At 48.3% G+C, this 24,858-nt stretch overlaps 1 protein-coding gene across 2 annotated transcripts; it reads right to left on the bottom strand.

The window, feature by feature from the left end:
• Positions 1–2,505: 2,505 nt before the first annotated feature.
• ARK2C (arkadia (RNF111) C-terminal like ring finger ubiquitin ligase 2C) lies at positions 2,506–17,698 on the bottom strand. Of its 2 annotated transcripts, XM_019652700.1 has the most exons (7): positions 17,436–17,698; positions 15,819–15,929; positions 10,653–10,782; positions 8,833–8,919; positions 8,385–8,480; positions 3,831–3,937; positions 2,506–3,257 (listed from the first exon to the last, which is right to left on the bottom strand). In XM_019652700.1, exons 1-7 carry the CDS (start codon positions 17,609–17,611, stop codon positions 3,140–3,142), a joined length of 825 nt encoding a protein of 274 aa, XP_019508245.1. In that variant the 5' UTR covers positions 17,612–17,698; the 3' UTR covers positions 2,506–3,139. The 2 variants fall into 2 exon arrangements, with proteins under 2 accessions (XP_019508245.1, XP_019508246.1); XM_019652701.1 differs by lacking the exon at positions 15,819–15,929 and having other exon boundaries at positions 8,815–8,919.
• Between the last annotated feature and the right edge of the window lie 7,160 nt (positions 17,699–24,858).

Below are 24,858 nucleotides of genomic sequence, written 5' to 3'. Positions count from 1 at the left end.
TCCCTAGCTCCCAGACAATGGGGGAGGGGGCCTCGAGGGAGCAGAAGCACAGACTCCTGTGGTCTCTCCTCACCCTGACGGCTGCCCAGCTAAGGGGGCTGGGAGGTGCCTTGGTCCACATCACCTCCTGTGCCCACCTGTAGCGTAAGAGGGCCCCAGAGAGAGCAGGAGAAGAGGGAGGCTTTAGGATCTACCCCCAGCAGCAGACCTCTCCCCTCCAGGGGAATCCCACCGACCCCAGCCAGTGCCTAAAGTTAGCCGGAGGCACTCAGGGAGCCTGCAGAGAATTGGAAGGAGGGGACCACGCCCGACTCTCAGCCTCTGAAACAGATGTTGGTGCCCATAGACAGTCATTTCAACAGCTCAGTCAGCACACAACTCTAACGACTTGAATGATGTGTTGTTGATGTTAGGATCAGAGAATGTAAATGTTGGAAGGAAATTTAGCAAGTGTCCAATCTAACCTCCTTGTGTTATAGCTGAAGTACACCGAGGCCCAGAGAGAAGAAGGCAGGTTTCTAGGTCTACCCACTTTGTCACGAAGAGCCAAGACTGGGACCCAGGACGCCAGCTCTCATTCCATCTGGCCTCCCCACAGACTCCCTCTATGTGCCAGCCTTTCAAACTGGCCGTGGAGAGAAAAGCAAGAGACAAAGAGGGCAGCGACCTTCCCTAGGCCACCCTGGCTACCCCTGGGTCAAAGCAGGCTAGGGAGGATTCCCAAGTCCCCAGGGCAACTAACAACTAGCTTTCCCCGAAATCCTGACTCAGAAGTACTTTCCACACTGGTGAAGTCTCCAGCCTTTTAGCCCTAGAGACACTGTTCACACACTACAATCACTGAACGGGAGGGACATTGCCATCCGTGCTCACTGCCGTCAACCCTGAATTAGACTGTTCACCATTTCTGTACTATTGTTTGTGTCTTAGCTCCTGGGCTAGACTGTAAGCTCCCTGAGGTGGGGCTATTGTCTTCTTTGCTATTGTCTCTCCCTGTGCCTGCACTGGTGGGTACCCATGGAGGTGGGCACCCAGTAACCATTGCCTTAGTCTGAGCAAGATCCTCAAGGAACCCTCCCACAAGAAGCCACCTCCCTCATTCTCTGCCGACAGGCGTCCAGAACAGCCATCCTTCCATCTGACAGCTCCAGTTGTGCGAGAAGGTTCTACCTCAAGCCAAAATCTGCCTCCCAGTCATTTTTACCCGTTGGTCCTGGTTTTATCCTTTGTAGCAGCAATGCAGACTCAGGTTTCCTTAATCTTATGGAATTTCTTCATATATGTGGTAAGTATCCTGTGCCCAGTAGTCCCCTCTTACTGTTATAAGGGCATTGAGACTGGGGCAGGGAGAGGCTTTGAGGGCAGTGCAAATGAGGGGGAGGGGAAGAGCAGAATTCCAGCTGAGCTGGTGTTTCCCACCTACTGATAAAGAAAGTTGGGTTGTGATTGGGGAATTGGTGCAATTTGGTGGATTTTCCCATCTCCATTCTTCTGTCCTCCCATCTCTCTGCTTGTTTGAGGTTCAGAAGAATTGTGGGGTGGTGCAGAAAGACACACTGTGTGGTGTCACCTGGAATTTCCAGGTCTGTCTCTCCCACCACCTCCATCCCGAAACCCCAAGGAGGTTCCCAGGAGAGAGCGTGAATGTGTTGGGCAGATAGTATTGATCCTCATAACATCTAGGTTATATAGAGGAAGTGGAAATGGGGATGCTCTGGTGTTTCTCCCCACTCTAAGGAGAAGGAGACTGAGGCACAGAGAAAGAAAGGGACTTGCCCAAGGTTACTGAAGAGTCAGAGAAAGAGCCAGAGGCTAGGGACACAGCACCTCCCAAACCCAGCCAACATGGTCTCAGGGCCAGGGCCAACTCCAAGGGACTCCATCAGGATTTGAGACATCCCAAAGGAGGCTCGAGGTCCTCCTCAAGGTCCACAGTGTTTGACTTCAGCCCTAGCGTGCTAGCTGAGAGCACTTTGGCCAAAGCCAAGTGTTCATCACCTATGCTATCTTATCTTCATTATCTGGTTCATTTTTTGCATAGGGAGGCAGTGGCCAAATTGCCTCTTTGTGACAGGGCGTGAGCGCAGCCAAAAGGAAGAAGTAGGCATGAGCAGGGACGTCCTGACTCTGAGGAACCCAGAACCAGCTCTCATTGAAGGCTGGCCCCTCCCTGGTTCACTGTGGAGCCTGGGGGATGGCTGGAGCTAAGTAGATGGGCTGTGGAACTGGAGAGCCCTCCTTCAAGACAGAATTCTCCTCCTACCTACTCAAACTCTGCCTTCCCAACCCTGGCTCAGCCCCGCTCAGAGGCCCATTTAAGACCCCCATCTGCTGCTTTTCTAGTCCTCCCCTTTCCCACATGCCCCCCTTCCATGCTCCGTGCACTGTAAACATGAGAAAAACAAAAGCAAAGGAAGAAATAAAACCAAAAAAAAAAAAACAAGAACCCCCCCTCCCGCCTCCCAACCTGGGTGAAAAAAAAAAAATCCTTGTTCATCCTAAACAGGATTTGGCTTTTTTTTTTTTTCACCTGTTTCCTTTTTTCCTCTTCTCTCCTAAAGACGGGAAGATTTGGGCTGTCGTTGGTTGGTTCAGTCAGGCACCAAAACAAGAAACTCAATGAGAAATATTTGGTGCGAATTCGGTAATAGCGACATGTCCACCACAAGATGACTAGAGCACCACACACAACATTTTTCTTAAGCTAACATGCTCCGGCTGCCATCCACAGAAATAGCTAGAGACCCCTACATGGTTTCTACGTGGTCGAGAGGTATATATACAATCCTTCAAAGGACAGGATTGAGGGGCCGGTCTATCAGCTAGGACCTTCAGGATCACACCTAGATTCTCAGCAGCGTGGGCCCCCCCTTCCCACCCCTGCTCTGGGCACGGCCAGCTCCCTCCTTCCCGCGCAGCGAGGTGGATGGGGGCAGTCACCATTCTGGATGGGGGGGGTTCTCCCCCCACCCCTCCTTTCCCTCAGACACTGATACCACCAACTCCTCTTTCCACTAAATGTGCTTGCAGGCTTTTCCTCTACGTCAAATGGCTCAGAAGGCAAAGTTTGGCTGCAAGGGCTATGGCCGTGGGGGGACCTGGTGAAGGAAAATGGGGCATCCACTGGCTAATTCCTCCCTCAGCTGTCGGCTCCCAGTTGTGTCTCAATGTCCACCCGGCAGATGGGGCATTTCTTGCTCATGGCGAGCCATTGGTCCACGCACAGTTGGTGAAAGAGATGCATACATGGTAGGCGCCTGAAAAAGAAGGGGAGAGTCAAAGGAATGCTTGAGGGGAAGGGGTCCAGGTCTGAGCCCAAAACTGAGGGGCAGTGGCTACTCAAGGGACCAGGAGACACAGCTGGGACCACTGGGGGATTGGCCAAAAAGGGTCTTGGGGGCCCTGCCATGGGGTGAGGTTGTGGCTAGGATGGGAAGTCATGACAAAAAGGAGAGCCCCAAAGCCCTCTTCTCCATGAAGCTCTTTCATTTTAGCCTGAAACAAAGCCATGACTTCATCTAGGACCCATCCAGGCCAAATATCATGCTGTTCTCTTAAACTTAGTGTCCACAAGTCCACATCCATAGGAACCACACATCTAGAACGTTCCACACCCCACCTTCCCAGAACCACCATGAAGTACACTATGACACAGTTGACATGCACACGCACGCATGCATGCGCGCACGCGCACGCGCGCGCGCGCGCACACACACACACACACACACACACTCACATGCACAAGCAAACCCCACCCCAGACACACAGTGCGTGATTGATCACCAATACCCAAGAGCAAAGAGAGAGGGAGTGCCAAGCCGACCTCCTACCTCACATCTTCTCCATCTTCCAGCATAGACAGACAAATTGTGCATTTCTCATCTGTGTCTGACTCCTCCCCCTCTTCTTTCTTGCCCTTGCCATCTTGGGGTCTTCGCTATGAGAAGCAGAGGAGGAGCACTTGTTACATGGAGTAGACTCACCTGGTGGTCACTGTCTTTCATCCACTCCCTTACAGCCTCTTCCCCACCTCCCTCCCGCTGTGAGTCAGTCCCTTCTTTAGTTTCTAAGTAACACCCAGGCTTCCCATGCTCTCTCCAGATCCTCCTCCCTGTCTCCTCCCCAGCCCTCTTCCTTGCTGCAGGATACAGAAGGTTAAAGCCAAGTGAAGAAGAGGCCAAGTGGACTTTATTTTTCTTGTTCCAAGTAATTCATGCCCCAGGCATACACTTTATACTGTCCTAGGACCATAGAGTTTGGAAAGGAATTGGGTATCAATATACCAGTCCTTTGTAAAATGACGGCTGTGCATAAACAGCTCCCTCCTTTCTGTTCCCCTCATGCTGTCCACGCCTCCTTCCATCCTTTCCAACCTGGATCCCCGCCTCCCAGCTTCTCCCTCCACGGTCAGGTCCAGCATGCTTCATTCACCCATACTTCCATTCATCCCTTTCCTTCCTTCCTTCCTTCCTTCCTTCCTTCCTTCCTTCCTTCCTTCCTTCCCTCCTTCCCTTCCGTTCTCTCTTCCTTCCTTCCACTCACTAATACCTATCATTTATTCATTCATTACTAGAGGAAGGCAAAATTCCTCAACCTGACCTTAACAACTGCAATTTGTACCACACTGCTATTTTATATTGTTGGATTTCTCTTCCTGTCCAGAAAGTTCCTTAAAACAGGCACTAGTTCCAACATGAGATTAGTCATTATGCAGATACTCTGTTTATACTTATTGACTTTAATTGTCCTGTTTTAAATTCTATGCTAATTGTTTGAACATAATTAACCACTGCGTAGAAAGTTCCAAGTCTTAGGCGGTATGGACTATGGCCCCCTCTTCTTTAGGTATCACCCCACACTTGGCCAAGTACAGGTATCATTGGTCCTTAATAAATATTCTGGGGAGGAAGGAATGTAATCAGTGAATTAAATCAGCCCACCTTTTGAGTTTCCATCTCCATGCTGTGCAGTGCAACACCCCGATAATACCCATGGGAAGAAAACTAGCCCTTCCGTCCCCTCTCCAGGAATAAGCAGAGTTAAAGATCATTTTGCCAAGAGAAAAACCTGGAGAGTCACAAGATAAAGACTGCCCTGACCTTGGGGCCAGGCCTAGATGCCAGGTCTCTCCACTCTGGTCCTCGGTCCTAAGCTCTGGAGTTCCTTAGTCTGATTTGTCTGTAACCTCACTGGAACATACAAGACTGTCCATGCCTTCTGCTCTCAGCCTCCCTGGAAACCCCATTGTAAACCACTCCAGGCGACTGCAATAAATTTCCCCTTATCCAGAATCCAGAAAAATCAGAATGACATTCATAATCCCATATAATTGTTGTAGCTTTTCAGTATGAATGGAGACATGATGATCTGCCTAAAAGCCCAGCTGTGTTTGCTGAAGGAGGGGCCTTCTTTTCATTAGCCCTGTGAGAAAAGGGATATTTGATAAAAGATACTATTAAGAATCAACTACTTGCCTATTTTCTATTGTTTATTTCCCCACAATTATTCCTGATTTCCTTTTTATAGTTAATAATTTAAACTTAATATTCTTACTTTGTTTTACTATATCTAACCTGTATTTCTTGGAACTATTCTCTCTTTTCCAATCTTACCCTAGTTCCTCTTTTGTATTTTTAATCTTTAAGGTCTTGTAGTTTTTGTCTTCTCTTTTCATTTATGTAACTGTTATTTTTAACTTTAACCTTTTTCAGCATTTATTTAATTTTTTTTATCCCTTTTGCCCCTACCTTCTCAATTCCATTAACATTCACTTGGATGTTATTGATTTTAATTTTATGTTCTTTTCATATCTTTTCCTAGCTCTTATTCTTTTTATATTTTTATTTGATTATATTTTTGTATACTTTTTATTCTTATATCATTACTATTTTAGAATATCCTTTTTGTTTTACTCTCAGTTTAAATTTTTAAAGTTTTTATTTTCACATTTTATTTGGGTCCTAAACTTTATCATTTCTCATTTTTAATTATTCCTATTCCTTTTTAATAATATTTTTATTCCCCTAATTCTCCCTTTATTCTCATTGGTTTTTAACTCAACTCTTTCTCTCACTGATTCAGTCCATTTCCCTTTTCATCCTTTGTGCGTGCTCTTTTCCTTATCTCCTCACAGCCTGTTGCAATGATGGCTGGTGGAGTGTGTGGCCCTTGCAGGAGTGAGTACCCCTTGGTCAGGGGAGGAGGAGCTGCTCCCAGGCCCCTGAACATGCCTCATTCCCTTCCATGTTCTTCTCCAATAACTCAAAGCTCTGTCTCCAGAGAATGATCAGTTTTCCCATGCAGGTTCTTAATTACTAAAATATTGTCATTTCCTCTGTGAGTACACTGTCCATGTCTGACACATAGTAGAAACTCAAATGTTGGTTGAAATCACTTACGGATAAATCCAGGGCCTCAATGAGGAGGTGCATTGACCAAGATTCATGGTCTTTGATGTTGACCCCACGGGCACCTGGGCAAGCCTGGAACAAGTGAGCCTCACATGAAGGGAAGAGCAGCTCACCATTGCTGAGTATTCACCGCTTCCCAGGCACCGAGCTGAGCTGTGCACACGCACCGTTGCACTGAATCCCCAGAACACCCCCTATGGTAGCTGCTAATATATCGTTCCCATTTTACACTCAAAAGGGCAGGGAAGGTGGCAGAGAAGCCAAGTAAGTTGTCCAGAGTTACATAGCTGTAAGTGGTAGTTATAGACTGAATGTCTGTGTCCCCACCCTCTCCAATTCATATGTTGAGGCCCCAACCCCAATGTCATGGCATTAGGAGATGGAGCCTTTGAGAGGTTGATTAGGTTTCGATCAGGTCACTAAAGTGAAGCCCCATGATGGGGTTAGTGCCCTTATAAGAAGAGAAAAAGACACCAGAGCTTCCTTTGTCTACCATGTGAGGAAAAAGTAAGAAGGCAGCCATCTATAAGCCAGGAAGAGAACCCCCACCAAGAACCAAGTCTGCTGATACCTTGATCTTGGACTTGAATGTCTGTTCTTTAAGCCACCTAGTCAATGGTATTTTGTTACAACTGCCCAAACTGACTAAGACAATAGTAAAACTGAAATTCGAAACTGGCCCTGTCTGATTCCAACACCTAGTGCTCACAAATACGGTAACCTAGGGCTTTGCGAGGAGGTGAAGGTAGGCTCTTACTTGATCACAATGTTCTCAGTTTCTCAGTGCTCGTCAAGCTTTTAATTCTTAAATTTTTAAAAATTATGTATTTGTTTTCATAGCAGACTTTATATTTTAGAGCAGTTTTGGTTTATATAAAACCTGAGTGGAAAATATAGTGTGTTCCCATTTCCCTGTCCCTCTCAACACACACACATTTTGCCCTATCATTAACATCATCCATTGGTGTGTCACATTTGTTATAACTGATGAACCAACAGTGATACACTATTATAAACTAAAGCCTGTTAGTTTACGTTAGGGTTTACTCTTTGTATTGAACAGTCCTATGGGTTTTGACAAATGCACATTGTCATGTTTCCACCATTACAGAATCATACAAAATAGTTTCACTGCCCATGATTCACCTATTCATTCTTCTCTCCCTCCCCGGAAGCCCCTGCCTACAATGGGTCTTTTTACTGTCTCTAGTTTTGCCATTCCAGAATGCTATATAGTTGGATTCCTACAGTATGCAGCCTTTTCAGGATGGCTTCTTCCACTTAGGAATACATATTTCAGCTTCCTTCATGTCTTTTTATGGCTTAATAGCTCATTTATTTTTATCATGGAATAATATTTCATGGCATGAAGTTACTACAGTTGGTTTATCCAGTCACTTATGAGAGGCATCTTGGTTGTTTTCACTTTTTTAAATTTAATTTAAAAAAAATTTTTATATCTGATTCCTGGCAATAACCCTGGAGAGTCTACCTGTACAGGCAGAGCCTGTGAAGCTGTGGCTTTAAAAGCTCTCCAGGTGATCCTGATGCTCAGAGAGAATTGGAAGCCTGCTCTAAAGCCTTAGTTGCCCGTTTGTCCATCGTGTGAGGCTGGACTTGGAATTCTTTCCTAAGGCAAGTCTTAGCCTTCAGTGCAAGCACTCCCTTTGCCCACCGCACTCAGATACAAACATTCATTTCCCTCTACACCACCTTAGTATACCCATTCACAAGTCCACATGTACACCCATACCCAACCGCCTTCTTTACTGATAGGGGGCCCCCATCTCCCCTCCTGATCACACCTGGTAGAGGCAAGGGACAAGACCCTGGGAAAGTATCAGAGTATCTATCCAGAGCAAAGCCTTCTAAATTTCAAACTGTGCTCCTCTGTGGACAACCAGGCCAAGGTCAACTATACAATCTGTACCTCCCACCCCCTAACTATGCAGGTTGGCCTGCTGGCCAGCTCACCTTTTTGTACTTGTGGGGAAAGGTGAACCTCTCAATGGTATTCTGTACAGCTCCCCGAGTCACATTTCCCAGCCTGTCCTCGAGTTGCAGCAGCTCCTGCAAAGAGAAAAATGGATATGTGCGCTCTGCGATGCAAAGGCACACATATACACATGATAAGGAAGAAGACCACTGCAAAATGTTAGCAGAAAGAACTCACACAGCGATTGGGATGAGCTTGTCTGATGCTGAAAGACCTCAATATCTCTTCTTCTCTTTTTTTCTCTCTCAAGAGGCTCCCCTTCCCACCCATGCCCCACCCACTAGCGGGGAGTGGGGGTGGGGGAGGAGGGGACACAATGAATGATAATGATGAATGATAATGGCTTCTCCTCCAACCCTGGCAGAGTCAGGCTGGCAGGAGGATTCCCAGACAGAGGGGTGGGTGTACCTCGTAGCTCTCCCTCACCGCAGAGGTGTGTCTGCTGGGGTTCAGTCCTTGGAGGGCAAGGAAGTGAAGCTGAGGGTAAGGATAGTTTCGGATTTCATGGACGACCTGTTGGGGGAGAAAATGCTTCGGGTAGGATTCAAGAGTTCATGAGCCCAGCATTTGACTCCTCTTCCTGTAATAGCCAATCTGCACGCCCTGAGATTCCGTGGGCAGAAGTGCCATCTATCCTGCTCCTGGGTCCCCCTCTCCTCCTTAAGAACCAAGCTTATGCTAGACCAGTCCTAGGAAGAATAGCAAAATCAGTAAAGTAACACCTAACCTGATGGGACATTTTTTCATGGCAAGCACTGCTCTAAGTCTTTCACATGACTACCAAATTTAATTATCTCATCTGATCTATCATGTGAGTGCAATTACTACACCCATTTTACTGACAGGGTAAATGAAGCACAAACTGATTAAGTGGCCCAAGCTATGCAACTGAGTGGCAGGACCATGATTTCAAATCCAGGCAGGTGCGGGACAGAGTCCATTTTCTCCCGCTTGACTCTGCACTGCCCAAGCATGGGGGGAGCAAGTGAGGGCTCAAAATTTAAGGGGGCGCTAAAAGATTCAGTAACCAAGATAAAGAATATTTTAATGCAATATGCTTTTTAAGTCAAAATTAATGTAAAAAGTCCATAATGAACAAAATATCAAATTTTTAAATAAAGACAGAATGTGCCCCTGTAGTTGCATGGCGCTGCCTCGCCCTGACCCAGGTATGAGTCAAAGGGACCAGTTGTCCAGCATAGCTCCTCATCTTACTCACTACACAACCCTGGTCCATTACTTAACCTCTCTATGCCTCAGTTTACTAATTTGTAAACTATGGAGACTACCCTTTTGTGTGGGGTTGTCGAGAGGCTTAAACGAGATAATCCATATAAAATGCTTAGAACAGTGCCTGGTATGCAGTAAGGGCTCCATAAATGTTAGCTTTGATTCTTAGGAGCTGGTGCCTCTTAACGTGAACCATAGAACCTCAGAGCTGACAGGACTTCTGATATTACCTGCCCAAGCCTCTGATTTTACAACTAAGGAGACTGAGGTGCTGAGTGGGAAGAATTTGTCTGATGCTGAAAAGCAGAGGCAGAGGCTGGAAGGCTGGAATTATGCTTTAGGGCGGCAACATGAAGAAACTGCCTGGGAATAGGACTTTCAATCAGTCTTTCACTGCTTTGATGGACTATCGTCACCTTCCTTCCATGAAGCTGGCAATGCTCCGCACTTGAAGGCCCCCAAACACAACCTGATCCTTCTGCAGCCTAGGCACCTGCAGTGATGAGAAGGCCAGCCTCCTGCAGAAAGCAGGCTGGGTCAGCAGGCCAGGCCCATAGGCTATCTCTGGGGACTCTTTTGTTCCTCACTCCAGTCCTGTGAGATGGGCCAGGCAGCGATCTTCATCTCACTTTACAGATATATGCCCAGCGAGGTGCTGACCCTAAGAAAGTAACTAAATCAGGTCATATAGGGTGCGGGGACCTCTTAACCCTGAGCCTTTTCCCCATAGTCCACAGCCTGCCATGCCCACCCCTTTCCACCCTGCAGTGCATCACACAGTCCTCGCAGCAGTACGAGCTTCTAGACCAGCCGTCTCCTTTTCTTTCCCCTCAAGCCAGAGTGGTAATAGGAGCTGGGAGGGGAGGGGAGCAGTTGGCCTGCCCGGGAGCAGGACATGGGGGGCAGAGCAGGGACAGGACATGGGGGTGGGGGGACAGGACAGGGAGGAGCTGCAGGCCTCAGCCCACCATGGCCCCCAACAGGAGTCAGTTTCCAGGCAGAGCCCCCTCACTCACCATCTGCGTGGAGGAGGAGTTTCTGGGAAAGTGATGCATTCGAGGCGTTGCTAGGTAATGCTGATAGTGCTGAGGGATGGGCCGCACCTGGAACTGAGCAGGACTCAAGCCGGCGTCCACACTGAGATCCCTGCAGGGACATGGCCACAGTGAGCCACAGGTGGTATGACTCAGCCATGGGGTTACAGAAGGGACCTGATATCCAGCCCCTGGTGTAGAATCAGTCAAACTGCCAGAGCTGCAGCGACTGGACCTCACCATGCCCATCCCCTGTCTTTATAGGGATAGAAACAAGACTCTGGGTAAGGAAAGGGCTCAGCATGGTCTGAAGGGCCTAGAACAGTCAAGGCCTCATACAGCTTCTTGAAATTAGTGCACCAAAGTCCCTGCCCAAGACACAGTCCATCCCCGAGAGAAATGCTAAAAGAAGAATCCAAATGGAGCTGGTCAGGGGTTCAGAGCAAAGACAATGTCCAGAGGAAGCAGAGGGTGCAGCAGAGGCCATGCTTCTACCATTTGGAGAAAACATTAGAAAAGGGACCTCAACAGCAGTGAGGCAGGAAAAGCTATCTTGGACCGTGGCCCCCACCCCCACTCCTAAGGTACGGGACGATTCATTTCACCTAAAAAGTGGTCAACTCATGCAAGTGGAAAGGAACCAGGGCTTCTTGGAAAATGGCTAATTTCAGGTCTAGGGCATAAAATGTGTAAAATGAGACTGAAACATCTTGTAATAGCTGCAAGTAAGGCAGTTATCAAGCACTAGCAAAGTCATGTCAAAAACATTCAGGAACCTTCCTGAAGAGGTTCCCACTGGCCAGAATTTGGACAATTTGCATGTCCTTGAGTATAACTGCAACAGATTGAAACATCACATAGGTACAAATCCAGGAGAGTGAAATGATGCTAAAGAAAATTGGTCCCTTGAAGGATGCTAGGGAACCAACTCCTCATTTTGAAAACTAGTAAATAAAGGGGAATTAAAAAAAAGCATCTATCTTGCCTTTCCTTTATTAACTGTACTTAAGGGTAACAAGTAGCTGATGAAGGAAAATTTCTCTTTGTAAACGTTTTCTAGCTAATAAATGAATAAGGAATGATTGAATTATTTGTCAAATTTTTGTATCCCCTAAAGAAAGAAAAGATCTAGGCAAAGATCATCAATTGCTACTAACATCACAAAAAGAGAGGCAACCAGCTTCCTGCTAGAAAAACCAACACCACCTTTAAAGTATGTCTGCCAAAAAATAAGAGTTGAACCTGAATCTGCTCAAGCCTTGGTCTAAGCACCAATGTATAGGGATGTAGGAAACTGAGGGACACCATAAGTTGACACTACCAGGGTATAACCAGCAAATCCAGATAAGGGGAAACTACAGAAAAAACCAGCCCAATTTCTTCAACAAATACATTTAAGAAAAAAAAAGATATGAGGGGTGATAAAGATGAACCAGGACTTTAAGGAAACTGATCAGGCTGGGAATTCTGTGGGCGGAGCTGGGCTCCTTGAACTCTATGGTCCTAACTTCCTTTTTATAAAACTCTATGGTTCTAACTTGCTGTCTCCCTGCCGTGTATATATACCTGCCATCTTGGCATATGGTCAGAATGTGCACGTGGCTTGTGGGGTCTGCACATTCTCATGCTGCTGTAGTACTTTTTCCTTTTCCCGAAGAAATCTTTTTGGTGATAAACTACATAGTTGGTGTTATTGTTTGGTCAACAGGGGCATTAAAGGAATTTCTGTTTCCAGCTGTGATGTGTATATAATATAATATACACATTCCTACATTTTCTATATATATTAGCCCAGATTCCTGGAATAACTCCTGATGAATCTGTCCTTTGGGAAATGAGCTAAACTCTTGAAGCCAGTTTGAAGCAAACATAAAATTCCCTCATCCAGCCTCTTGTTTCCACAGGCGCATCTGAGGCCTGAGGAAGGGCAGTACCTCGGTCCTTGGCTAGCCAGTTAGGGGCACCAGGGTTTCTGACCCTTGCCTGGGCTCATCCCACGATCTGCCTCAGGAAAAGGAGTTCCACGGGGCACCCTCATGTGGCAGAGGCTCTGACTCTTAGCATTTACCCAGCAGTTTCAGGGAGCCCAGCAGATTCAAAGCAGCAAAGAGACATTCAGGGAATTCTACCTAAAGCAAAGTCCCAAGGAACTTGAACACAGTCATCCCAATTCCAAGAATGCTGACCAGAGAAGCGAAAGTCACCTTGGCCTTCAGAGGAGAGGGATGATCTGCCTGGGTTGGGCCTGGGCAGGCTCTGGGGTTCCCCTCTTATCATCTCATCAGAAAATTGCTGCCTGAACCCAGGATCTGTGAACAGGGGATGATGCAAGGACCCTAAAGAAGCCTGAGTCAGGACTTGCCTGAGGAGACATCAGCCCTTGGAGAAGCAGTATCTGCCACCTTTCTGCTGTTGCCACCAGCCTGTGAGAATCCGGCTGAGTCCTGAAAGGGGTCACAGAAACACCCCAAAGGTCTAAAGCCACACGGTGATCCAAAACAGTGTCCTGGAGATTTCTCCTTTTATCAGTTGTGTCTAAACATCCAACTCAACTTTATTTTCCACTATCAATGGCCCTGAAACATGGAGTAGATGGGTTGCTATGTGGACACCTCCCCACACACACACACACCTGCCCCACCATTCTTCCCAGGGAGCTTGCCCCAAAAGTGCCTCACCAACTGGCAGGTGAGTCTGGAAGCTTTGCTGAGGCAGAGCTGCCTGCAAGGGAAGGACAACAGAAAGTTCTCGTCCTCCACCCACCCTCCCCCACAAGTCCCAGGTGCCTGGAGGCCTCTGCCTAGGCAGGACTGGGGCTGGGTGATGGAGTAGTGTGCAGTCTGCACTGGGGGTCAGAACTGGAACTGCAAATCTGGAATTGAGTCAGAGAAGGAGGAGGATGAAGATGGGGATACTGGAGTGGTAGCTTAAGGTCAGGGTCAAGTTATTGGGCCTGGACCAGGAAGGGAGCAGCCCGGCTGAAAAAGCTACTGCTTGGGTAAAATTAAACTATCCTAAAGTAAGGGGTAAAGGCCAGGCCTGGGGCTGAACCATGGCAGCTGGGGTGTCCCAATTCCTGGAATGACCTAGGGCAGAAGTCAATGGTTTCTGATGGTTCTCTAAAAGGAAAAGGGGGTGGGGGGATTGAAGACACACTCTCCCCAACTCCTCCCTCCCAGGGCTCCTCACAGTGGGAAAGAGTAACCCCTCTAGAATGCATTTCCTGTCATCTAATTTCCAGACTGCGCATCTCCTGGCAGAAGAGGCCCCCCTAGAAAAGAGGGGCAGGATGCTACTGGCATGATCACAATTACAAAACGCCCCTCATCACCAGGAAGCTGGTCCTTGTTGGAGCAGAGCTAATTATAAGGCAGGAGAAATTGTCACCTCCTCCTCTGGAAAGGGCTTCCTACTTGGGAAGTGGGGACAGGACAGACAGAAAGGGCCCAGGGGTGAGCCCAGGCGGGACTCAGGGCAGGGTCTTCCCAGCGTCTCCTGATGAGACAGAAACCAGGCTCTGGGGCCTCCATCTTCATGTTTCTTGGAACAAGCAGGGGTCAGGAATGCGGAGTGATTGAAATGAGTGAGAAGGCCGGGGAAATCAGGCTGAATAAAGGAAGCAGCCAGTGCTAACACCTGCACTGCTCCTCCTGACGCCTCTCCAGAACAACTGTCACCTGTGTCACCTGTCCAGTCCTACTTGCCACGTTGGGCTCTGTGTGTTCGGATCACTCAGCCAAATGCAAAGGCCCTGGGTTCTCCATGTGGCTGGATTGAATTAAATTGAATTGCCTTGACACTGAGGGACAGAATTCAATCTAAACTGCAATTAAATTTTCCTGATTTGAATCTGCTAATTAGAAAAAGTCTGGGCTGAAGTCAGCAGCTGTGCAATCTATCTTCTAAGGGAGTGTTGGATTTAACAGAGTGTACCTGAGAACCAGCAGGGGCTGGGGACAAGGGAACGTGTTAAAATAACTATTTCCTGCACCTGTAAGTATCTTTAGCATTCAATCAACAGAACTATCCTTTTGAATCATTCCTAGGTGTTTAGTCCTAGGTTGCTCCCAAAGCAACCAGTTTGCCTGACTAAATGGCTGAGAAATGACACAATTGCATGTCTATTTTTTTTTTAAGTCCATCCCTTTTCATTGAGGCTTTTTTGTTTGTTTGTTTTTTGCTTCTACATTCTTCTTCAAAAACAAAAACAAAAAAAATTTGTTCTTAACCTCAAGGTCGCGAGCACAAAGAATTCCCGGATACTCTTCGCTCAGATTCCCCAAGTGTTAACATCTTACCATTTTAGTGCATTTCTAGTCCCCGCCCCCTTTTACTTCTCTCTCTACTCACATCCATACATATACATATACTTCTCCATTAATTTTTTTCCTGAATTATTTAAAAATCAGTCACAGGCATGATGCCCTTCACCTCTAACTACTTCAGTGAATGGAATGTCTTCTTCAAGTGTTTGGGCGTTCGGATCCAACCCACGTTTAGATCATCTCCCTCCTGAGCCAAAATCAGAGAGTCCGGTGGGACCGAAGATCCAACACCAAGCAACACTGTGTCCCACGGCCGCCAAGTCCTCTGTCCCAAGTGCAGGAGACTGTGGGAAGATCTCACAGGGGCACAGTGCCTACCACACACCACAACAACGCCCTCAACCTCTCCCCAAGCTTCTCTCCCTCGTCCTTGCCTCCAGCCTGGCTGGCTTGGTCTCCGTGAGCCTGTGTTTTGCCTTGCTGGCGTGACCTGGCTCTTCTCTGTGGATCCCGCGAGGCTCACCTTCTCCAGGAAGCCTTCCTTGACTACCCTGGCTCCTCAGACTCTTCTTTTTGCCCTTTTCCCAGGGACCACCACTGGTTCTCAGCCTTCTCTGAGTTTGGAAATGTTTTGTATCCCTGTCCCCACCTCCCCTGCAGGACCATGAGCACTGAGCCCCAGGCTGGGCTAATTGATGAGCTAATTACAGAAACTGAGTCCAGCAGGGGACCACCAGGCCCTGAGGGTGGCTGGGAACAGGGGCAAAGGCTGGGGCTTGAGGACCAGGCCTCCTGCACTATTCAAGTGAACAATACAGGAACTCCATGGATCAGGCAAGACCCTCTCCCCTTCTCCTCCTCCCCAGGGACCCCAAAGACTCACCAGTCAGTTCCCTCAGCCAGATATCTGGGCTGAGGCGTCTGGAGTTGGTGGCCAAAGTCGAAGCTGGGGTGGAGGCGGTGGGGGTGGACAGACACACGCTCCTGACTCCGCCTGCACCAGAAGGGAAGGAGGGCCCATGGGGTCAGGGCTGCCCAGGGCCAGCCCAGCCCCCAGGAGCTCTGAGCTGGACCAGCCAACCTGAGCCCACAGCCTACGGAGCACTGGGCTTTGCCCCTCTTTCCAAACTTGCGAGGAAGCTTCCCACCTGGGAGCAGCCATTAAGGCAGACATTCCCCGCTGTCTTCGGCCACCCACTGTACTGCCTCTCCCTGGGTGTGTCTGCTGCAGGTCACCTGCCCCACCCAGGCTCTCTGTCTCTGCTCCTCCTCCTGTTAGTAGGCTGTCTTCAAGACACACAGATCTGCGGGCTCTCCCACCTCTGTGCACCCTGTGCTCCTTCCATGCTCTTCTTTCCTCCACCCTTCTCCACGCTCTTCCAAGTTTTCAGGTGAAAGCCGCCTCCTGCAGGAAGGCCTCCCTGAACACTCCAGTCATGGTGCCCTCTCCTCCCTCTGAGGTCCTACAATACTTACCTTCTGTCCTAGGCATCCAACCCCTACAGTCATGGATGCTTAGGGCCTGAGAGATCATCTACTTCAGCAGTTCTCAGAGTGCGCTCCAAGCACCCCTTGGAGTTCCTTCATAGGGTTTGTGAGATCAAAACTATTTTCATAATAATACTATGATGTTATTTACTTTTTCACTCTCATGCTCTCACACGTGAACAGTGGAGTTCATGAAAGAGATTTGCAAATATGCCTTTAAAAAGTCACTGTTCTCACTACATGTATATACAGCTATTTTTCAAAAATATATTATTGGTATTAGCATATAATGAGTTTGTTATTGTTATTTTAAAATGGATTAATAAATACTTTTTAAATTTCTCAGTTCTCATTTCTAATATGGTAAGTATCAATTGTCATAATCCTTAAACACAGAAGCTCGTTGTAATCCTCAATAACTGTTAAGAGAGTAAAGGGACCTGAGGAAAAAAAGTGCGAGAACCACTGATCTAGTCCAACTCTTTCTCTTGACAGTTGAAGCTCATGAGGGGAAGTGACTTGCCCAGGGTCCCACAGCTCCTTCGGAGCCTTTGGTTAGTGTTGTCCAACTTACTCTCCATTTATTTCATAGCTGGTCTCTCTAACCAGACCAGGGGCTCTTTGAGGTCAGGGCTGAACCAGCCATGTTCTTTGGTATCTTAGGGATCTTGGCTATTAGAACCAGGTGATAATGAAGGAAGCTAGAGGGGACTTGAGGCATCCCCTAGTCAAACCTCCCACAACATGGACCGCTTCATTGCAAGCATCATTGACCACCAGCTACCCAGCTCTTGTCTCTGCACCTGCGCAGTGTGACAGGGACACCACACTAGCTACCATGTCGAACCAAGATAGCCCTCACCGCCTGAAATGAATGCCTCGACCTGGAGCAAAAGCTGCCTCCTGCACAGACCCACATAGTAACTGCTGGCCAATCTCCGGGGGTTAGACGGCTGTCCCGCCCTTGGCCCCAGCCAGGCCCTGCCCTCGCCCCACCCCAGGAAGCACCCACCTGGGATGTGAGACAAGCCTGCGGTGCTGGGCTTCCAGGAGCTGCTGCTGCAGGAGGTATTGCTGGTGCAGGGCCTGAGGTAGGAAGGAGGGACCTGTGACGTCCTGGAACTGCAGGGTGGGCAGCGGGGTCAGCGACTGGTGCAGGGCGCCGCTGTGCTGGTGGGCCTGGGCCATGTGGGGGCTGAGGCCCGGCTGCGATTGTACGGGGTGGGCCAGGGGGAAGTCCGGCGCAAGTTGCTGCGGCTGCGGGGGGCCCAGGTGGAAGTGGCGGCAGGAGGTAGCGTGAGGATGCTGAGACCTTTGAAAGGGGGCACCTGGAGAGGCAAGGACACAGAGAAAACTCCATGAGTACCAGCACTGCGCCCCTTCCCCACAGACACCTTCCCCCCGCCCTCCTCGTCAGCTCTCCAGGGACAACCCTGCAGCTGGTGAAACTCAAGACTTTCATTAGAACGCAGCAATGTCATCACTTTTATATCCATATGGTCATCTGTAATGCTGCCAAGTAAAGGCTCTGTACCTTATGTGTTGGAGGGAAGAGGAGAGCTTTCTTTAATGAATGCCTCCTTTTAAAAAAAAAATTGACATTCTTTTTTTTTTTTTAAATTAACACACTTGTTAAAGGAGTTTTAAGGTCCCAGCGGCAGTTTGGCTTTCTTTTAGACTCCTTCCATGCAACCTCTTTGACCTGACAACCTTTTCTAATAGATGCCACATGGAGAGAACCCTGAGTCCAGCCTAGCCAAGCTCTGAACTTCACCAAAGCCTTGGCTAGCCAGGACCCAGCCCAGAGGGAGCCCTCATTTCCAGAAAGAAAACAACCAGAAGTTGTTTTCCATACAGCTTTAAGAAGAAGAAAAAAATGAATCACGCAAAATAAATTTTATTTAAATGATAATGAAATAATTTGTTGTAACTTATTTAAAAGCAATCATTTTTAGTTATAAACTGAGCTCAGGCTGCATTTAATCAAGTCTCCACTACTTTTCTCAATAAAATTGACCTTGATGACCAGCAGGCCTTACAAATTCTCCAGGAGCAAAGATGCAGCTCTGGGCACTGGAGTTCGTGGGTAAGGCAAAGAAGAGAACTCAGCACTTCAGGAAGGTTTTCAGAGGCTTCCTGCTAACTAAGCATGGCAGGTTTAACACATATCTGCTTCTTCCCAAACCCCGCTGGAAGGACAGCAAAGGAATAAAGAGAAGATAAACAGACAAAGACAGAGAAAACAGGAGAAGTGACATCAGCAGGCGGCAGATGTCAACAGATTTTTGGAAGATGGAAAGCAGATGGACGAATTAGCAGAGCTGAAAAATCGGAAGCCAACTGCGTACCGAAGGGATGGTCAACAAGGAGGGGACAGATCTTGCCACCCGTGCTGGAAGCGTCAGCAGTTGGAGACAGTGGCTACTGTGGAAGCAGGAGAGAGAGATGCTGAGAACAGGGAGGCTGACTACAAGTCTGCATAAGGAGCAATTCTGCCTGGGGCTCCTCTCCTTCCCTGTACAAGGCACTGACTGTCCCTCCCCTCCCCTGGCACCTTATGGGGAAACTGAACCAGAGAGTCTCCAATAGAGGATGGCAGGACGCAGCACCATGCTGAAACTGGGAGGTTAAATGAACATCTATGCATGGATCTTTGGAAACTCCTGCCCCCTTCGGCCACTTGGTTCTGAAAGCACTATCAACCAAGGGCCCTTCCCTCACCCTCCACAGCCCTGGGCTGGGAACTGGTACCAGAAGAAACTCTACAGATACTTCTGGTTGGGAGTACCCCAATAAAATGGCTGGGTCCCCAGCTGGCCACTCTATAACGAAGCCCATAAGTTGAAAAGTAAACACACACACACAGGCTTCTGGAAGCTTTTAGTGTCTATTCAATATGAATAGACAGCCCAATGGTGATCAGTCTCTTGAGGAAAATTACAAAGTGAAAAGAGAGAAACTATACCAAATTTTTAAAAAGAAAAATGAAATAAAGGAACTAAGGTAATGTAAAAAAAAAACAGGAAAAAATAAACTTCAAAACACTATCATTAATCTCCTCAGAGAAATAAGATGTTGGATCCATTAAACAACAGTTGTTTTAAAAGGTGCAATGAGAAAACAAGAAACAGCTCTTGGAAATTAAAAACGTAAGAGGCAAAATCTGAAATTTAACAGCAGCATTGGTAGAAACACTGGGGAAATATCCCAGGAAGCAACAGAAAGGAAAGAGAGAGAGAGAGAGAGAGAGAGAGAGAGAGAGAGAGAGAGAGAGANCCTCCCTTCTCTCCTCTCCCAGGCCCCCAGGAGCCTTGCCTGCCTGTGGGCCTGCAATGGCTGTTCTCTACCCCCTGGCCCTGCTACCCTACCACACCAGACAGTCATATCCTGTCCAACCTCGAGTATCCAGGGCAGATCTTAACTCTGAGATGTAACCTCCCGGCTGGATGCAATTCTTCTCTCCATTGGACTTGTGACATTTGCCTGTGACACTTGACATTTTATTTGTGAACAAATGTTTTCTCCAATCATAAGATGTGGAATGAGTGTTTTGGAGGCAAATACCATTCAGTAAATGTCCTTTGTTCTTAGAAGGGGCTTAGGAATTTTCTAAGATGGGAAGGAGGAAGAATGAGAGAAAAATGAGAGAATGGAGGAGAGAGGAAAAGAGAAAGAAAGAGGGAGGAAGGTGGGAAGAAGACAAGGAGGAAGAGGGAAGGAAGGAAGGAAGGAAGGAAGGAAGGAAGGAAGGAAGGAAGGAAGGAAGGAAGGAAGGAAAGAAAAAGGCAGTGGGAACCAGGAAAAAACAGATACAAACAGTGAAGGACCCGGTCAAAAGATTCCACGTTGACTAGTAAAAGAGAAAGAACAGAGGAAACAACAGGGAGGAAATTATGAAAAAAGAAGAAAATTACCAAAAAAATTTCATGGAACTGAAGGCCTGCATTTCTAGATAGAAAGGACCTCTGAGTGCCAGCAAAATAGACACAGGAATCTGACTATGGGATGTCCAAACAGTTGGCGCCAAAGAGATGATTCTAACACCTTCCAAAGAGAAAGCAAACGAAGAGTCAGGACTCCGAATCGCATGAGATTTTTCAAGAGCAACATTGGAAGCTTGGAAACAGTACATCAGCTGCCTTCAAGGTACTGTGTGGGCGAGGAAAGAGATTTTCAATCTAGACTTCTATGCCCAGCCAAACTATTAATCAAGTGAGAGAATAGAATTAAAGCCATTTTCCAACATGCTGGGTCTCAAAACAAAATCAACCTTCTCAGAGTCCTTTCTCAAAGAAACTCAGAGAGGAACAAAGAAATAGGGGCGACACCCCAAAGAGGTGGGGTTTCCCAAGCACACAGCTGTGCAGGGGCTCCAGGGACCATTTCAAGGGGCACAGGAGGGTGGGCACTCCGAGAGGGCATGGCAGGGGGAGATGGAAACAGGATGTGGCTACAGGAAAATAGTATTTGAAGGAATTTTACAATTTGATAGAGAATTTGGTAAGAATTTGTAAAGATGTCATACAAATTCTTATCAAAAAGGCAACGAAAAAAATGAGGCAATTGAAAAAGTTGTCTAAAAAAGTGTAATTATTATGCATTACTTGGTTTAACAGTGAGTAATATTTATTAATAATAAAGCAAACATTAATAAACTATATTAGAACAGAAAAGGACATTTCTTCCATAATAGGAATAAAATAGCCAATGTCAAAACTGCAAAAGCAACAAAGAGCAGTATAAGAATGTATTTAGAAATTTGCTTAGTAATTTATGTATTTCAGGAAGTACATACCCGAAGAACAGTTGGAAATATTGAACTTTGGGGAGTAGGACTGTGGTAGAGAGGACAAGGGGCAGATAACTGCTCTGTTAACTAAATGTGACTTATATCAGTGCTCTTTGACCTTGTAAATGATGTGCATGTCATTGATAGAATTGTTAATGTTTTGAAAATAAATACTTGCAAACCAAAATGAAATAAAAAGAATTTCTGACTGCCCTCAAGTGCACCCGAAAAGAATTCTCTAGAACCTTAATTTCCACAGGCATTCTGGATAAGCTTCGATGAGTCCAGAGACTGTGGCCTGAGCAAGCAGGTGAGATGCACACCCCTAACGTGATCTTATCCCCACTAACCCACCAAGCCCTCCCCCAGCCATCCACATTGGTCTAGTCGTAGCTCCAGACATGCCATGCACATTCCCACCGAGGGGCCTTTGCTCACGCCTCACTGGCTGCCTTCCCCATCTTAAAAGGTCACCTCTCAGCTCTTCAGAAAATGCCTCCCCTGCCCATCAGCCTCCAGGGAGGCCGTCCTCCTCTGCCTTACTATAGAACGCCCTGTCTGTACCACGCATGGGGCACCTGGCATGACTACCTTGAGCTGTTTCTTCACACTCACCGCCCCCAGTTGGCTGAGCTCTGTGTCTTACTGTCTCTGGACCCCCACGCGCCTCGCTTGGAGCTGACATTCAGTAAAGACCAGGTTGACGGACTGTTGGAGGGACTGTGAGGGGAAAACAGAGGCTCATAGGGGCTGATGCCACGAGGCTGGTTGAAATCTAACTGGTTTGAAATCGAGTGGGAAGGAGAGTGGCAAGGAAGGCCCAGGCGAGCTCCGGGTTTTGAAGCTGTGGCTTGGCAAGCACAGGACAGATGGGGCTACCCGGTGTCCTCCCCCTCAGGCACTGGTGGAGCCTCTCTCACTGCCGGGCACAGCGGGGGCATCCGTCCCACAAGCCCCTCCTGCCACAAGGGTGCCCACCCTGCAAGGGGGAGGTTTCTGTGGAGACTCATTAGGAAGAGGACTGACTGAGTCCCCTAGCCTGGACAGGTGTCCACTCTCCTGCAACCTGTGCCCTCTAGTTGATGCACTGGAAAGTGAGAGCAGGTATCCTCTCTCCAGGAATGGGCAGCAAGAGAAAGGTGAACAAAAGTATCTGTTTGTCCCATAATATTTCAGACAATTTGACTTCTGTTTTTGAGATTCTGTTTCCCCTCCCCTGTCACCTCCATCCCCAGAGGGTTCTAGGTCTCATCACCCTGATCAGAAGGGAACTGAAGCCAGGAATCACCCATTCAGGAACCCCCATCTCTCTTCAGCCCTGTGTCATGTGGGGTCTGTAAAAGTAGCACATAATAGCTATTCTATTTGGTCTCTAAGGCCAGAGGAGTGAAGTTCTAAGCGCAGACTGTCTGGGCCCATGACAAGCCAATGATTAGTGATGTCTGAACAACACTTACATCCCAAAATGCCCCCATCAACAGACAACCTACAATTTTTCCCACTAGAGTTACTCCTTTGGGTTAAAAAATGATCTCTAGATGTCCCCGATTACACTATTCATTTATCATATTTACCCAGGGCTGAAATGCCATCAGTTGCAAGATTCATCAGGAACTAAGTAACATTTTTGGAGAGTGGGGAGAAGGACAGATCTCCTCCCAGAAACAAACAAACAAATAAACAAAGCAACACTCAAATTTGTGTAAGACAAATTTGTTTCAGAAGCGGGAAGAAAAACTATGTGCATCTTAGAATTCAGGAAATCCATGCTGACTGTTAACGCCTCTGAGAGCTGGCTGGGAGCAGCACCTCAAGCAGGCGCTGGGAAACGAGTGAGGCAGGGCAGGCCGGGGAGGAGACCCGGGTCTAGCCCTGCACAGCTGGGCAGAGGAAGCCCCTGGTGTGGGGCTCACCTGATGCCCACCTGGCACACACAGGACACAAGAGGTGCTGCTCAAGTGCCAGGGGTGGCTGATTCGTGCCTTGTGGGCAGGGAGTCTGAACAGGCTGACAGCTGGAGAGTGGGTGGATCAGGACGGAAGAAACCACACAGGCCCACTGGGGAGAGAAAGGTAAGGGAGAGACAGGGGACGCCGGGGCCTAGGACTGTGGGCAGGTGGATGGAGATAAAGTGATACGTGTGGAAGGTTCATTGACATTCACGTGGCAAATGACAGAGTGGAGATTTTACCGATGTCTTTCCTGGAAGCCAGTTTTTGCTAAGAGGGAGGGTGCAGGACCAGGGAACTAAGAACCAGGGAATGCTTGAAAAAGCAAAGGTGGCAGTGAGGGGACCGCCCAAGGAGGAGAGGGGCGCAGAAACGGAGCCAGGACACCCATAGGATACAGTGGGTCCATCTGTGGTTTCGTCCAAACTAGGGATGAGGAGAATGGAGTCAAGGGGGCCAGAGGAGCCTCGGGACGGAGCCTGGGGAGGAGCAGTGAGGAGCCAGTCCAAGAAGTCAGAATGCCAGAGATGTCCTGAGACAGCAGAATTATGAGGCCTGGCAGAGGCTTCTCCAGAGCTGTGTTCTGCTCTGGACCAATATGGCCACCCCAAAGTAAAGTAGCTTTCAGCCTCATGACTCCAGAGCTGAGAGGCATTGCCTTCAATTCCTTGGGCTAAGAGAAAAGGGGAGGAACAGGCTATGTTGTGGGACAAGGACAAGGGGGGGAACCTGACATCTCCTCAGGGTGTCCTGCCCCCACCCAGGCCACCCCTGGTGATGATCACCTTCTGCTGTGGGCACCTCCGGCACAAGGCCAGCCCAGGTCCCTGTTGCAAAGCCCCCAGCCGACCAGGGCCAAATTTCCCCCACTGCTCCCAGGGACATGGGACCCTGGGAGAGTAGGGTGGGAACCAAACCCTCCAGGTCTCCAGGGAAGCCAGCCTGGCGTGTCCCATCCTCCCCAGGCCAGTTCTCAGGGTGTCAGGTTCCCCACTGTCACTCAGCTCGTTGACCCAGCATCACTCTCCCTCACAATTGGGGGCAGAACCGGCGTCCAGAAGAGGAGGGGACGCTGGGATGGCCAAGAAGACTCCCTCCCAAAGGCGCCAGGATGGTGTGGGGCGAGAGGACAGCGGACAGCCAGCTGGCAGGGGCCAGGGACCAAAAGGCTCAGACTTGTGACTGCTGAGCGCTTCCTCGAAGCAAGGGCTGGAGTCTGACATTTCTCCTCTCCGAAAATCCAGCAGTTCTTGGGTTGCATAGAAAACCAGTCTTTTGAAAAGCAAATTTATATCCACAAGAGGCCAGTAAGGAAGGCCTCCTGCTACCAAAGAGGCTTTCAGAGCCAGGCAGTTATCTGGTATAAGAGCTCTGTCCTAGAGGCCAAGGTGGGACATTGGGCTTCTCCAGGCCCTAGTGATCCACAATGATGACACCTGATCTGACATACCTGCTAAAATGTCTCGGCTGGCTGGGGCCACAGACATCTTCTGGCCAGGCTTCTCATCTCGCTCCCGGGGAGATGCCTGTGAACTGACTGTTGTGACTGCCCCAGAGTCCCACAGCTGGACAGCCCAGACCCAGTTCTCTCGCCACCGCCCCCTATTGAGATAAGTGTGTGAGTGTTCTGTTGCCATGTCCAGCAAGTGGGCTGGAAGCAGTGAGAAGCAGGGCACACCAATGCTGACCTTTGAAAT

The sequence above is a fragment of the Hipposideros armiger genome, unplaced genomic scaffold (assembly GCF_001890085.2).
Source record: "Hipposideros armiger isolate ML-2016 unplaced genomic scaffold, ASM189008v1 scaffold_186, whole genome shotgun sequence".
In the NCBI taxonomy this organism is placed as follows: Eukaryota; Metazoa; Chordata; class Mammalia; order Chiroptera; family Hipposideridae; genus Hipposideros; species Hipposideros armiger.
Note: the sequence above shows the minus strand (reverse complement) of the source record. Positions and strands in the feature narration are given on the sequence as shown.

What these genes read in the sequence shown, in the direction of transcription:
- ARK2C (XM_019652700.1), bottom strand. Translation starts at nt 17,611, where the DNA reads ATGGCCCAGGCCCACCAGCACAGCGGCGCCCTGCACCAGTCGCTGACC. An exon ending in CTGGCTGAGGGAACTGACTG is followed by an intron (nt 10,783 to 15,818) that starts GTGAGTCTTTGG and finishes ATGTCCCTGCAG; the next exon opens with GGATCTCAGTGTGGACGCCG. An exon ending in TTCCCCACAAGTACAAAAAG is followed by an intron (nt 3,938 to 8,384) that starts GTGAGCTGGCCA and finishes TGCTTCTCATAG; the next exon opens with CGAAGACCCCAAGATGGCAA.